Genomic DNA, 15866 nt, shown 5'->3' with positions numbered 1-15866 from the left:
AATGTTCCAGATCTCCTAGTGAAAATTAATAGAACTAATTTGGAAAATTAGTTTGGAAAATGATCAGATGATTTTAAAAATACATATGTTCCTCTGAAATCCTATAGAATTGTTTTACTAAGTGCCAAAGGAGAAATATAAAATCTTAATGTATTATTTTCATGTATAGCAAATTAAATCATAAATACTGAGAATAGTACCTATCTTAAAATTTTTAGTACTTATCCCCAAATACAGAAGATATGTAATAAATGGAGTATGAGCACAATGCAATAAAAAGAACAGCTTCTGGAAATTTTGAGTCTTACCTTTGAAACTAGAATGACAGATGAAAGGACAGTAGAGAAGTAAAAATACCCTGAAGTTAAAGTCTTCATATAGATATAAGAATTAATAATAATGACATAAATAATGATATTAATAGTTAGTGTTTTAAGGTAACAGCATATATTATAAACTCTCATTGGGAAAGTGTAGATGGGAGCATCTGGAGTCTTTTATCATTTGTGATGCAATCTGTAATCACAAACTTTAGACTTTTTGTGTTTTACAGTCTGTTGCCAGAATGGGCCAAACTGGAACAAAGTCTGTCTTCTCACAGAGTGGAAATAGTCGAGAGGTCACTCCAATTCTTGTTGCACAAACACAAAGTTCTGGCCCACAAACCAGGTATTTATTATGGTGTCATCAGTTGTATTGTTTAGCTTTTCTTGTTGTAAAACTTGATTCTTTATATTTCTTCAGTTTAGGCAGGTGTTGACTCTCTCAAGAATTCTAGAGTAATCCTAACTACTTGGGAAGTGGAGATCTGGAAGACAGAAGTTTGGGGCCAGCCTGGGCAAACAAAAAATTCCAAGACCCCATCTTAACAAATGGCTGGGCATACTGGGTATACCTGTCATTCCAGCTACACAGGGAAGCACAAATGGGAAGATTGTCATCCAGGCTGGCACAGGCATTAAAGTGAGACCCTATCTCAAAAATAACCAAAAAGTGCTGGTGGAATGGTTCAAATGGTAGAGTGCCCCCCCCCAAAAAAAATTGAGAGTAGCTAATACAGTTTTAGTATGTAAAATTTGAAATGTGTAACATACTTTAAGAACTATATAATTTTTAATGGAGTTTCACTGAGCAAATAAGACAGGTAGGTAAAATATCTTTTGAGTTTACTCTAAGTTCCTCATGGATTTATTTAAGTAGATAATCTGAATACTCCTTCAAAATGGTATTCTTCTTTCACACATCACCTTCTCTGTAGATCAAGGTTTCATTGTCCCCTCCCCACATTATTCCTATCTATAGAAGTCTTAAAACAGACAAATAGGTATATGTACCTTGTCTATGTACAAGGCCTCAGTGGTCCTGCAATTTGAGAGTGATAATTCTAATCATGAATGCCAACGTGCAGGCAGTGATTACCTAGAACTCTGTTATAAGAGGGAACTTGAAGCCCGTGCTGGTGACTCATGCCTGTAATCCTAGCTACTTGAGAAGTTGAAATCTGGAGGATCACAGTTCAGAGTCAACCCAGGCAAATAGTTTGTGAGACCCCCAGCTCCAAAATAACCAGAACAAAATGGGCTGGCGATGCAGTTCAAGCAATAGAATGCCTGCTTAGCAAGCTCAAGGCCCTGAGTTCAAACATCAGTATTTACCTCCCACAAATATAAAGGAACTTGAGACCTCCTACAAAGCAGCATTATATAGGACGAGTATATGCTAATCCTAGATGATATATAAACATAAGTCTAATGTACAACATTTTGCCAGGCATGATGATACACACCTGTAATCCCAGGAGGCTGAGGCAGGAGAATTGAGAGTTCAAGACCAGCCTGGACTACATAGCAAGCTTGACCCTACTTTGTAAACAAAATAAAACAATAAACAAGTATATTTCACTTAGATCTAAACAAATACACTAACTATAATAAGCATCAATACTGATATCTTTGTGGTTTTTATCTTGATTTTAATTTTACAGGCTTTATTGCCCCTATTCCTTTTTTTTGTTTTTTCCTTTTTTTATAGTGAATTTTGTTATGCTATTTTCAGACATATATTATGCACTTTGATCATAGGCATCCTTTACCCTCTCCTTTCACCTCTCCATTCCTACTGGTTCCCCCAACCAAATAGCCCCTCTTTTAGAATCATGTTATATTATTATCATCATTTTAGATCTAGATTTGCATATGAGCAAAACATATGATATTTGTTTATATATATGTGTTTGAGTTTGTCTTATCATGCTCAACATCATGGTCTCCAGTTCCATTCATTTTCCTACAAGTGACTTAATTTCATTCTTCTTTATGGCTGAATAATACTCTATTATGTATCTATATACTGCAATTTCGTCATCTATTCATTGGTTGTCAGGCATCTGGACTAATTCCATAACTTGGCTAGTGTGAATAGTGCTGCAGTACACATAGGTGTACAGGTGTCTCTTTCACATGTTGACTTACACTCTTTCAGATTGTATGCCCAAGAGTGGTATAGCAGTCATACAGTAGTTCTATTTTTTGTTTATTAAGGAGTGGCCATACTGATTTACATTCCCACCAATAGTGTATAGAGTCCTACTCCCATCCTCTACATCCTTGCCTGCATTTGTGGTTGTTTTCTTGATGAGAGCCATTCTGATTGGGGTGAGATGGAATCTCAATGTCTTTTGTTTTGCATTTCCTTTATGGCTAAGTATGTTGAACATATCTTCATGTATTTTTTGGCGATTTGTGCTGCTTTTTTTTTTTTGAGAACTGCCTGTTCAATTCATTTGCCCATTTATAATTACTATTCTTTTGGTGTTTTAATTGGTTATGCTCTTTATATATTCTGGGTGTTGATTCTTTGTCTGATGAATAGATTGCAAAGATTTTCTCCCATTTTGTGAATGTCTCTTCATTCTAGTCATAGTTGCCTTTGCTGGACAGAAGCTTTTCAATATGATGCAATCCCACTTGTCAGTTCTTATTTCCTAAGCAGTTGGAGTCCTATTCAGCAAGGTGTTACCTTTGTCTAGATCTTCACGTGTTTTTCCTGTGGTTTCCTGTACAGTCAACCTTTCAGGTCTTATGCTAAGACCATTTTGAATTGACTTTTTGTATAGGAATCTAGTTTCAGTCTTCTAACTAGATATGTGGATATCCAGTTTTCTCAACACCATTTGTTGAAGAGGCTGTCTTTTTTCCAATGTATGTTTTTGTCTCCTTTGTCAAAAATGGGATGTCTGTAGCTATGTGTGTTTATTTCTGGCTCTTCTGTTTTATGCCATTGTTCTGTGTGTCCTTTTTCTTTGGTGCTGTGTTGTTTTTGTTACTGTTTCTCTGAAGAATGGCAATGATTCCTATGGGGATTGCATTGAACCTTTCAGTAGAATAGCCACTTTTGCAATATTAATTCTGCCAGTCCATAAACATGAGAGGTTGTTCCACCATCTAGTGTCTTCTTTTCAGTTTCTTTATTCAGTGTTTTATAGTTTTCATTGTTGAGATCTTTCTTCATCTCCTTAGTGAAGTTTATTCCTAGAGTCTTGGTTTTTGGTAAGGCTACTGTGAATGGGATTGTTTTCCTGATTTCTTTTCAGCCTGTTCCTTGTTGGTATATAGAAAAGCTACTGATTTTTGTATGTTTATTTTGTATTGAATTCATTTTCTAGTGCTGGTATAATAAAGTTCAGGTTGAACATCCTCGATTCAAAAATCCAAACTGCTCTGAAATCTGAAACTTTTCTGAATGCCAACATAATACAAAAAGTTTCAGATTTTGGAGCAGCCTGCAAGTTTGAAATTAAGGTGTTGGTTGGGTTGTTTCCCTCCAAAATCTGTTAAGGAAGGACCCTTCTTTGTTAAGTCCAGCCTCTGATAACCCAGGCCTTCCTTGGCTTATGACAGCGTAATTCACTATCTACCTCTGTCTTCACATAACCATTTTTCCTTTGTATGCCTGTATCCAGATTTCCCCCTGGATAATAGTGACATCAGTCATTCTTAATAACCACCTTAATAACTTCATCTTAAATTGCAGATTACATTTGCAAAGATCCCATTTTCCAAATAAGTCATATTCATTGGTTAGGATTTAGCATATCTTTTTGAGATGCTCAATTCAGCATTGCCTTATTACCAGTTCAACATTGCCTTATTAGCAATTTTCTCTTTTTAAAGTTATCTTTAGGGCTTATAGTATACATTTTAACTTATAAAATGTGTACCTTCAATTACTAAGCCATTCCACATATATTGTAAAGCTGTCTAGCAGTTTATTTTCATGCTTTTTTGCTCGATCTGTATGGGATTGTGGTAACAATAACATAACATATATACTTGTATATATGTTATATGCCCCACAGTGCATTGTCATCTCTACCTTTCATGGCCAGTAATCTTTTTCATGTTTACCCACATATCTACTGTTTCTGGCACACTTTCTGTGGATCCAAATTTCAAAGAATTACTCTCATTTTTCTTAGTCTCAGCAGAGTTTGTCTGCCTACTGAGTAGCTAAAACCACAGATATGTGTACCCCATTCCCAACTTGAGTTTTGTTTTTTTGTTTTGTTTTTGGTCTGACTGAGGTTTGAACTCAGGAGTTCTCACTCACAAAGTATGCTTAAGCCACACCTCTTGTCTATCTTTCTGTGGAGATGGAGTCTTATGAACTATTTGCCCAGTCTGGTCTTGAATCTCAGTCCTATTGATCTCAGCCTCTCAAGTAGGTAGGATTAAAGGTATGAGCTATCAGTGCCCAGCCCAGCTTGATTTTGAGGTAGGATCTCAATAACTTTTGTCTGGACTGGCTTCAAACTGATCCTCCTGTCTCTGCCTCCTGAATAGCTGGGATTACAGGGTGTACCACTACACCACCTAGGCTAGAATTTCTAATTGATAGTTTTTATTCTTTAAAAAAGATGTTCCTTTATTTTCTTCTGCCTTATATTTTTTTAAAGAGGCAGTAGTTTTTAATTACATAATTTTAGTCCTGCTTTTGAACTATGTTCATCTTCAAGAGACTGTTTATATTGGTATCATAAGAAAGCCTAAACTGAGCAGGGCATAGGTGATGCACTTCTAAAATACCAGCACCTGGGCTACATAGGGAGACCATATATCAAAAAACAAGTCATGACTGAAAAAAATAAATAAAAAAAGAGAGAGAAGAAAGTCTAAACTTTATCAAATAAATGGCATCTCTATAAATACCATTGTTTCTCTGATCCACATAGTAAGGAAAAGGAAAGATTTTCTCTCACTGTTCATTACTGTAGCTGTGTCTTAGTAACTTAATGATTGAACAGGTACTACTTGTAATGTGTTAAATCACTCCTGAAAAACACTTTTGGAGGCTGGCAGAGTGGCTCAAGTGGTAAGAGTGCCTGCCTAGAAAGTACGAGGGAAGTAGTAGATACTGCATACAACTGTAGGGGGCATGAATCTGGGTATTCCCAGGTCTCTATCATGCTTGACTATTTCCCCCAAAAGAAGCAGGCACTGTTACCTCTTGGTGAGTATTTTTGGGGCTGTGCTTTAGCTGCCTGGCTCCCAATCCCCAATTCCTATAGCCATCACACTCAGATCATTAACCTTTACCTTCAAGTAAATGACCATTACTGGTTATTAGTGTTTCCAGATCTTTTCTTGTTGGTATTTTTTTTACTCCACTGGGGCCCATCTTGCTCCTTGTCATGGAGGACTTAAGAAGGGATAAATTTGATAGTTTGGTGGTATAGATGTCTACTGTCATTCTCTTTTTTGATCCTCTAATATGTAACTGTCTTTTCTCTAGTTTAACATCTTGCCACTAATTTCAAGCCGTTTAATTATGATATGCTTTGTTGTAGTTTTCTTCTGTCTCTCAGTCATCATTTGTTGAGCTGCCTGGATCTGTGGGTTTATAAATTTTCATCGTATTTTGCTAATTTTTGTCCATTGTTTCTACAAATATTTTTTTTCTCTGTTCTCATTCCTTTCTGGAACTCTAAATACAAGCATATTAAATTTCTTGAAGTTATCCCACAGTTCATTAATACTCTTAATTTTTGTTTCCACTCTTTTTCCTCTCATGTTTCATTTTGGATAATGTTTATTACCATGTCTTCCAATTAATCTTTCTTCTGTAGTGTTAATCTGTTAGTCTCTTCCAGTGCTTTTTGTTGTTTTTTCTCACATTCTTTTTTCATGTAGAAGTTTGATTTGGTTCTTACCTGCCTAAGCTTTCTTCTCCCTTTTTGAACATATGGAATGAATATATGTATTACTTTGTTTGGTTTATTTGGTTTTGTTGTTTGGTTGGTGTCACAATGTAGCCCTGGCTGACTTCTGATTCACTGGAATCCTCCTGCCTCAGCCTTCTGACTGCTGGGGTTTACAGGCAGTACCACCACGCCTGGCTCTGAAATATATTTACATTAATTCTCTTAGTGTAATAGTTTTTAATACATAATAATTCTTGCCTCTAAGTCTGTTACTGTGTCATTTCTAGTTCTGTTTCTACTTCATTGCTTTTTCTTTTCTTTATGGTTTATATTTTCCTGTTTCTTCATATGCTAAATGTTTAGATTCCAGTTGTAAATTTTACACCATTGAGTACTGAATTGTTAAGAAAATATTCCTTTAGGTATTTCTGACTTTTGTTCTGGGATGTAGTTAAGTTACTTGGAAACAGTTTGATCCTTTTAAGTCTTCCTTTTTAAGTTTTGTCAGGTGGGACAAGAGCAGCCTTTAATCTGGACTAATTTTGCTCCACTATTGAAAACAGTACTCTTTGAATACTCTACTAAGTTCTCTATTTAGCATAAAGTTTCTCCCCTCTGCTTATGGAAACTCTGAGCAATTCCCAGTTGGGTGTCCTCTGAGTGTTCTTCTGCCTGCTCCTTTCTAGTAGTTCTTTTCCCAGTTTTGTGTCATTTCTTCACTGCAATACAATTCTGATGCTGTTCATCTAGACTTATACAGATTCCACAGGTTAAGGTTGCAGTCCCCAGCAAGAATGGTCTGAACTATCCTCAATTCAGACATCAGTTTTACAGATATGGAGTTGTCCACGCTACCTGCTTTTCTGACTGCTCATGTTCAGTAATTTTCTAAAACAAGTCACAGAATCCAGGAAAGTGCTTATACATAAAATTACAGTTTTATTGTAAAGGGTACAAACCAGAACCAGATAAATGAAGAGATCCATAGAGTGAGGACTTAGGAGAGTCCCAAACATATCTTTTGTGTTTTCCTCATGGAATCAGTTCACATCACCCTCCTGGTACATCAGTATGTTTACAAACCAAGAATTTCAACTAAACTCTGATGTTCTAAGTTTTTATGGGAGTTTAATTATATAAAGAGTGACTGTGGAGTCACTGGGCACATGAAACTCAGTCACCAGCCATCCTGCACTTCCTGGAGGTGGTCAAAGCCTCAATCCAGGTGCATTGAGGATCTTCCCAGGGTGACCAGCCCCATCATTTTCTCCACATAAATTGTCTCCTAAAACTCATTTCTGTAAATTTTCAAAGTATTTTTTTCCATCCTCTTTTTTGTTATTGTTGTTCTTGTTTTTTGTTTTGTTTTGTTTTTTGGTGGTAGTGGGGTTTGAACTCTGGACCTCACTTGATCTACTTCACCAGCCCCAAGTGTATTTTGTTGTTGTTGTTGTTTTTTCTTAACTAATAGAATGTGTTTTATTTTAAAAACAAAAAACAATGATACTATTTACACAATCCTTTTAAGTAGCACATAATCACATATGCCTAATGATAGTGGTAGAGCCTGATTGTATACCTTTTCAGTCTGAGTCCAGAGCATACTTCTTTCATTGTCAGACTCCTGGTTAACAAAATACAAATTATAAGGTTTCATACATTGATCATATGAAATAAATAAATACACACATTTTTCTTTAACTCAGAATTCTGCTTTATTTTTCTGGTGCCTCAGTCTTTGGGAGTTTTTATGTATTTTATGTTTGTTTTGGGTTTTTTTTCTTCTCATATAAAGTGGACCTTTGGAGATAACAGAGTTCTAATAAAGATTATAAGAAGAGTTTGTCTTCTCTAACCGCCAGCCCTAGAACCCTCTGTTTTCACTTCTGCCTCCACAAGATTTGTGTTACCCTCATGTATCTTCTGACCATTGAAAGCAATCTCAGCAACATTTGTCCTCCCTATAAGTTACCCCAAGCAATGAAATTATTCCTTCCCACTTGGCAAAACTTTTTTTCTATAATTATGTAATCGTATTGACAAAATGCAATTCACATTTGTAGTATAAATGTAAATGGTTATTTTTACCAAATACAGGTTATTATACTTTTTAAAATGAGTTGGGGGATGACAGAGTGGCTCAAATAGTAGAGAATCTGCCTAGCAAGGGCAAGGCCCTGAGTTCAAACCCTAGTACCACCTCAAAAAGAAAAAAAAAAAAGAATTGGTTAACTCAAATGTTCTTGCTTCTTAAAATCACTACATTGGGGCACTCTCCTTTGAAAGTATTAAGATAGCTCTAGACTTGCTTCACTCACTGGTCAACATTTATTTTTAGAGACTTCTTTGATCCACACTTGGATAACTAGTAAGATTCCCTGTAAGTTACAAATGGTTTGGTCTATAAACTTAACTACTCTTAATTAGATCGTTTCTGTTTTTAAGTTTGTGTGCTTTCTAAGAATGGAATTCTTCTATCTTAGGGTTTACCTTTAAGGTAAAGAATGTGTTCAGGTGACCATCAGATCCAGATTGTTCTAACTAGAATGCACCTTTGATATAGCTGTTTGAATTTACAGTTATTCTGGTAATAATTATTTGTTAACAAATACCTCACATTTAAAGGATTTATACTCAACTGTCTTTTCCTTTTTCCCTAAGTTTTTGTGGTGCAAATGAGGTTTGAAGGTAATTGGTTTATAGATGTGCTTATCATTTATTGACCCAGAATTGTTTTAAGTTCAAGTGACCAAGTTTAGTCAGAGTGAAGATCTATGCTATAATCTATCATTTTATAGTAATATCAATGGTTTTTTTGTTTTGTTTGTGGTACTGGGGTTTGAATTCGGGGCCTATACCCTGAGCCTCACCATCAGCCCACCCCCTTTTTTTTTTTTTTTTTCCCTCGGTACTGGGGCTTGGGTACAGAGAACCTATACCTTAAGCCACTCCACCAGCCCTTTTTTTGTGTGTTAGGTATGTTTTAGATAGGGTCTCAAGAACTGTTTGCCCAGGCTGGCTTCGAACTGTGATTCTCCTGATCTCTGGCTCCTGAGTAGCTAGGATTCCAGGCGTGAGCCACTGATGCCCAGCTTATGTGAATAGTTTTTAAATGGTGAGTTTTCATAGTAGGACCGGGAAGTGACTGACCATTATCAACTTTAGAGCACTTCTGTGATAAATGCATATTTTTTAATAGGGCAGAGTTGAAACAATAGTTAATGGTCATAAACTGAATGCAAAATAAATGTCTTTTATAATTTTTTTAGTACAACACCTCAGGTATTGAGCCCCACTATTACATCTCCCCCAAATGCACTGCCTCGAAGAAGTTCACGACTTTTTACTAGTGACAGCTCTACAACCAAGGTAATTTAAAGATTTCTGAATATCGTTCACTTAATGCTTAATAATTTCTAATTTGAATGTATTGGTCCTTTGGTAAATACATAACATTCTTGAGATAACAAAATTAATAGTTAAAATATCAACGGCTATTAGGAAATAGGGCGGCAAGGAGGGGGGATGTGTCTATTAAAACATAACACAAAGGATTTCTTTATGGAAGTAGAGGAGTCCTGCATCCTAAACATGGTGATTGATTGCAAATCCATCCATGTGATAAAATTACATAGATGCAAAGGAGTTCCTAGAAAAAGAGAGAGATCCAAATGAGTTCTGCAGTTCGGTTCATGGTATTGTGTTCCAGTTTCCTGAACATGATGATATAATTCTGGTTATATCACATGGTATCATTTTAGAAAGCTTAAGTGGAAGTTCTTCTATATTTTCTTTCCATCTTATGAGGCAAAATTATTTCAGAGTTAAAAATTTTAAAAGTTAGAGGACTTCACTATGCCTTTGGTAAATTTTCTTGGTCCAGTGACAGACATGGATGGTGTTTGGCATATTGAGATCAACAATTTTATGATTTATCAGCTATAATGCTCTGAGACATTATATGGTATTACTTCTGCTTATTTTTAAGTAACTGAGAGTATGATATACTTTCATAAAGAGAACACTTAATGCACACTCACCCTAATCACTGTAGCTAATACAACTTATGTTTAGAATTGTTGCATTTTAAGTTAAATGACTTAGAAGACTTATAAAATTTCTTCTCAGAAAAATATAGATTAACCAAGACTGTACATTTATCTTATATCTAATATTGAGAAAAGGTTAAAGGAAAAGTGTAAAGTACATAGTATAAAAACTATGAAATTTTACCCTCTTTTATAGGAGAATAGCAAAAAATTAAAAATGAAGTTTCCACCTAAAATCCCAAACAGAAAAACAAAAAGTAAAACTAATAAAGGAGGAATCACTCAACCTAACATAAATGATAGCCTGGAAATTACAAAATTGGACTCTTCCATCATTTCAGAAGGGAAAATATCCACAATCACACCCCAGATCCAGGCTTTTAATCTGCAAAAAGCAGCAGCAGGTCTGTTTTAAATGCTTAAAATCTTCTATATTTTATTTTATTATGCACTTTAAATAAATTTCTTGGGGTTCATTGCAATGTCTTTATTGTTTCTAGATAGATATCAGAATTTTTAATGGATTAGCTTTCTAGAAAACCAAATTTTTATTGTTTTTCTCCTTTGTTTACTATATCATTTTCTCCTAGAAGGTTTGATGAGCCTTCTTCGTGAAATGGGGAAAGGTTATTTAGCTTTGTGTTCATACAACTGTAAAGAAGCTATAAATATTTTGAGCCACCTACCTTCTCACCACTACAATACTGGTTGGGTACTGTGCCAAATTGGAAGGGCTTACTTTGAACTTTCAGAATACATGCAAGTAAGTATAGAAACAGTTATATGTGCATTTCTAAAAAAAAAAAGTTTCATTAAAATACTCATGCTTGAAAAGGGTAGATCTTTAAAAAGTCAGTATTATGTAATATTCATACCCTATAAATGCAGAGAGATATTTATCATTGAAAATCTTTTTACACTATACAGCATTATATACTGAGGTGAATTTATGGCCTTAATATGTTTATTTATGTATATAAATATATGTAATTTTTTGGTACTGGAATTTGAACTCAGGCCTCTGCGCTTGCTAGATAGGCACTCTACCACTTGAGCTACACCTCCAACCCTACCTTTTTTTTTTTTTTTTTTTGGTACGGGAGTTTGAACTCAGGGCCTTCACTTCACTCCACCATCCCTATTTTTGTGATGGGTTTTTTCAAGATAGGGTCTTGTGAACTGTTTGCCTAGGCTGGCTTTGAACCGTGATCCTCCTGATCTCTGCCTCCTGAGTAGCTAGAATCACAGGCGCAAGCTGCCAGCGCCTGGCCCAGCCCTGCCAGTATGTTTTATAAACTTGAAGAATCCTATGAAGAAAATTGTATTTAATTGAGGACATGATGTACTTATCATAAGGTTTTTATTCTTTTAATTTTAATTAAATTTGTTGCTTAAGTTATTTTGTTATATGAGAAGAAGAAGAAAATTATAATTTCCAATAGAATTATTTAAAGTTGACCAAGTTACTTGGGATTTTTTTGTTGTTTTTGTTGTTTATTCGTAGTTCATTTATTCAGCATGTATTTTGGTATGTGTTAGGTACTAGGTTGTCTTCTAGACTATCTAATACAGCTAGACAGACAATATTGCTTCCCTGGAGCATATTACATTGTAATAAAGACAGATTGTAAGCCAATAAATGTGTAAGGACAGGTAGCTGGAAGTCATATAAAGAAAAAAATGAAGCATGGCAAGGAAACTAAGGGACAGTGAAAGTATGTGCTATTTGGGTTTTTTATTTTCCTTTTTTTTTTTTTTTTTTTTTTGTGGCACTGGGTTTGAACTCAGGGCCTCATGGTTGCTAGGTAGGCACTCTACCACTTAAGCCACTCTGCCAGCCCTGGGGTTATATTTATTTATGTATTTATTAATTATTTCTGGCAGCACTGGGTTTGAGCTCAGGACCTCACGCTTGCTAGGCAGACAGGCTACCACTTGAGGCACTGCCTCAATGCCACCATTTGTTTTTTAAATATGCTCAGAGAAAGAAGGCTACTCCTCCCTTCCTGAGCCATGCAAAGAAATGGGAAGAGTGTTCTTCCAGATAGAGAATGAGTCCAGGAAATATGTATTAGTATATTTTATATAGCATCAAAAAGAGGGATGCCTGACTCATTGTTAGAAGGCCTATATTGGGATTAGGGCTATTTATTGGTACATAGTGCATATACAGAAAGGTAAAAGCTATGCTTGCTTGGAAATGCTTTTCAAAGTTATTTCTCACTTACTGTTTCATAGTACTACAAAATACGTGAATATTATTGTTATCCTTAAAAGGCAGTGACCCAAATAATTAAAGAAAACCTTTTTTCACCTTCAAATTTTTTTAATCTATTTTTCATTTTGTCTATACTGGTCACCTTTAAAGGAAGCTATAGATTCTGAAAAAATTTGAAACCAAAAGGTACCTGTATTTGGCTGATGGTCAGGTCCGCCATCTTACAACCACAGTTCCCAGTTTTGTAAATGTCATTTCCTTAAGAACAGTGCAGCTATTCCTTATTCTGTACTAAACTGACTTGGACAATTTTGAACTTGCTAAGTTGATAAACTAAGAAAATAATTGGTTCTATATAACCTAAATCTCAGACTTTGGGTGGAAAGAAGCACAGTTCTAGAAGCTGTGTGTATGACTAGGAAAGAATATGACCTGACTGCCTAGGACAGACATACAGGGATTGCAAATAGTACGATACTAATGCTTAACATGCCATAGGGGTGGTAGCGCCATTTTACCCTGTTTTCTCCCGAAAGTTTCCAACTCAGACTCAGAATTCAGTGCAGGGGCTTATGCTTCAGATGTCATTCTTCCAAGACAGGTGCAGTAGCTCACTCCTGCAATTCCAGCCACTTGAGAAGGATAAGTAGGAGAATTGTGGTCCGAGGCTGGCCGGGACAAAATGTATGAGACCCTATCTGAAAAACAGCTAAAGCAAAAAGGGTCAGGTGTATGGCTTAAATGGTAGAGTACCTGCCTAGTGAGCTCAAGGCCCTGAATTTAAACCCCAGTACCATCAAAAGAAAAAAAAGGTTAAATGTGGATGTGATTACAACAGTATTTGACTTTCGACAAAAGATTGCTCATGTCCTTGTCCTTGTATTATTTCTAATTCACATAAAAGTCATAATTACAAGGCAGCATTTACATCCTGTGAAGACCGTGATCTATACTCTCTGTGTACATGTAAATTGGATCAGCTTGTTTCCCCCTCACTGGTTACTATTGGTTTTTGTATTTCAGGCTGAAAGAATATTCTCAGAAGTTAGAAGAATTGAGAATTACAGAGTTGAGGGCATGGAGATCTACTCTACAACACTTTGGCATCTTCAAAAAGATGTTGCTCTTTCAGTTCTTTCAAAAGATTTAACAGATATGGATAAAAATTCACCAGAGGTATGTTGACCAAAACAGTTGGCTTGTTTAGTTGCCTTCTGTTTTGTTTTTTTCAGTGCTAGGGTCAAACTCAGAGCCTCGGGTGTGCTAGGCACGCACTCTACCACTAAGCTATACTCCCAGCCCCTGTATAGTTAGTTACATTTTGATCACCCTTAACAAATAGAAATGAATCTAGTACAGTCATGCATCACTTAATAACAGAAATATGTCCTGACATATGCACTGTCAGGTGATTTTATCATTGTGGAAAACATCGTAAAGTGTAATTACACAGTCTTAAGACAACCATAACATCACTAGAAGATATAATCTCACAGGACCATTGTCATATATGAGATGTGTCGTAGACCAAAATGTCATGACTATTCAATGACCTACCCTTACTCTTTCTAGATAGGAACTCCGAGAAGAAGAGAAAGTTCCAGAATTTTTGGTGCAGATTCACAAATACAAAGATCGGATAGCAAATGTTTCATTCAGGACTAATCAAGTTTGACTTTGTCAGAGTTGCTGTTAACCAAGATTAGAGTTCAATGAGCAAAAGATACACAGATTGAAAGAAATGCTGATTTTAAATTTTAAAAAAATTAGTAACTTAATTGCTATTTTAAGACATAAGACAATTAATTCATATGTTCCAGCTTTGTAAGAATTGTATTTCAAGAATATTTAGTGATTTGGTTTTTTGGTTTTTTTCTTTTGAGATAGGATTTTGCTGTTGCCCAGGCTGGTCTTGAACTTTGAATTCTCCTGCCTCAATCTCCCAAGTAGTTGGGATTATAGCCATGAGCCAGCACTCCTGGCCTTTAGTGATACTTTTATCACATATTTAAACACAGAAATAAGTAAAGTCAAATCTTGGCTAAGTAACTTAAGTAGTAGAATATCTGCCCAGCAAGTATAAGGCCCTGAATTCAAACCCCAGTGCCGCAAAAAAAAAAAAAAAAAAAAAAAGTGAAATTTCATTATTCACAGTAATTCTGTATTTGCTGTGAGCACTGAATTAATGATAATAAAACCATTGCTTTTACGGAAAATGGTGGGTGTGTGTGTGTGTACATAGATATGTACTTACATGTCACATAGATTGTAATCTTAACTCTTATAAAACAATTTATCCTGATTATTCTCTTTATTTTACAAAAGAGAAAATGAGGTTCAGAAGCATTAAGGTGACTTGCAGGGTCCATGCTACTAACAGGTACCAGCAGTGGGATTCAAACCCTGTCTCACTGTCCTCAGAGCCAGAGCTTCCGTACTACTCTACACTGCCCCTGCAGTCTCTGTTCTCTGGTCATCTCCATATGAGAGTGGAGAATCGCCTTGTTAGCCTCAACTGAGAATGTCCATGTAGGCAAATACGGAATCCATGAATGAAGAGAATGGAACTATTACCTAAAGCACTTCAGTTTTTGTTTTTCTGTTCTAAGTGAAGTCTGAGACTTCACTTTAGTCATAGAGTTGAATTTGTTAGAAAAAATAAAATTTTACCCAGGCACCAGTGGCTCACACCTATAATCCTAGCTACTCAGGAGGCAGAGATCAGAAGAATCACAGTTCGAAGCCAACTGGGGCAACTAGTTCACAAGACCCCATCTTGGGGGAAAAAAAAAAATCACGAAAAGTAGGGCTGGTGGAGTGGCTCAAGGTGTAGGCCCCTGAGTTCAACACCCCCCCACCCAGCATTGCCCCCCCCCCAAAAAAAAAGAAGAAAATTGTAATTATGTATTTCTCTTTTGTCTCCATTTTGTTCAGGCATGGTGTGCTGCAGGGAACTGTTTCAGTCTGCAACGGGAACATGATATTGCAATTAAATTCTTCCAGAGAGCTATCCAGGTTGATCCAAATTATGCTTATGCCTATACCCTGTTGGGGCATGAGTTTGTCTTAACTGAAGAACTAGACAAAGCATTAGCATGTTTTCGAAATGCTATCAGAGTAAATCCTAGACATTATAATGCATGGTAAGTGCTAATGAAGTACAAAGGCAAAGTCTTATTGATGGCATTTGGTTTGGTTTGGTTAGGTTTGGTTTGGTTTGGTTTGGGCAGTTCTGGGTTTTGAACTCAGATCCTTGAGACTGCTAGGCAGGCTCTTTTGCACTTGAATCATATCCCCAACCCTAAAGATGCACTGACAATTCTTATGGAGAAGATCCCGAGGTAGCCATTTGATTTTATTTTTTGGCAGTGGTGTGGTTTGAAGTCTGGGTCTCACGCTT

At 36.1% G+C, this 15866-nt stretch overlaps 1 protein-coding gene across 4 annotated transcripts in view; it reads left to right on the top strand.

Annotated features, from left to right (window-relative positions):
• The window catches only part of Cdc27 (cell division cycle 27), a 70398-nt gene that overhangs the window by 35122 nt on the left and 19410 nt on the right, over positions 1–15866 (top strand). The window contains exons 9-14 of one of the 4 annotated variants that reach the window (XM_074045849.1): positions 536–669; positions 9469–9568; positions 10445–10652; positions 10842–11011; positions 13490–13642; positions 15401–15609. In XM_074045849.1, the coding sequence (XP_073901950.1) occupies positions 536–669; positions 9469–9568; positions 10445–10652; positions 10842–11011; positions 13490–13642; positions 15401–15609 (974 nt within the window). Of the gene's footprint in view, positions 1–535; positions 670–9468; positions 9569–10444; positions 10653–10838; positions 11012–13489; positions 13643–15400; positions 15610–15866 lie in introns of all 4 variants that reach the window. The other 3 variants (XM_074045848.1, XM_074045851.1, XM_074045850.1) reach the window with 3 other exon arrangements.

This window comes from Castor canadensis, chromosome 11 (assembly GCF_047511655.1).
Source record: "Castor canadensis chromosome 11, mCasCan1.hap1v2, whole genome shotgun sequence".
Lineage (NCBI taxonomy): Eukaryota > Metazoa > Chordata > Mammalia > Rodentia > Castoridae > Castor > Castor canadensis.
The sequence above is the reverse complement of the archived record's forward strand: the minus strand, read 5'-3'. Positions and strand labels throughout refer to the sequence as shown.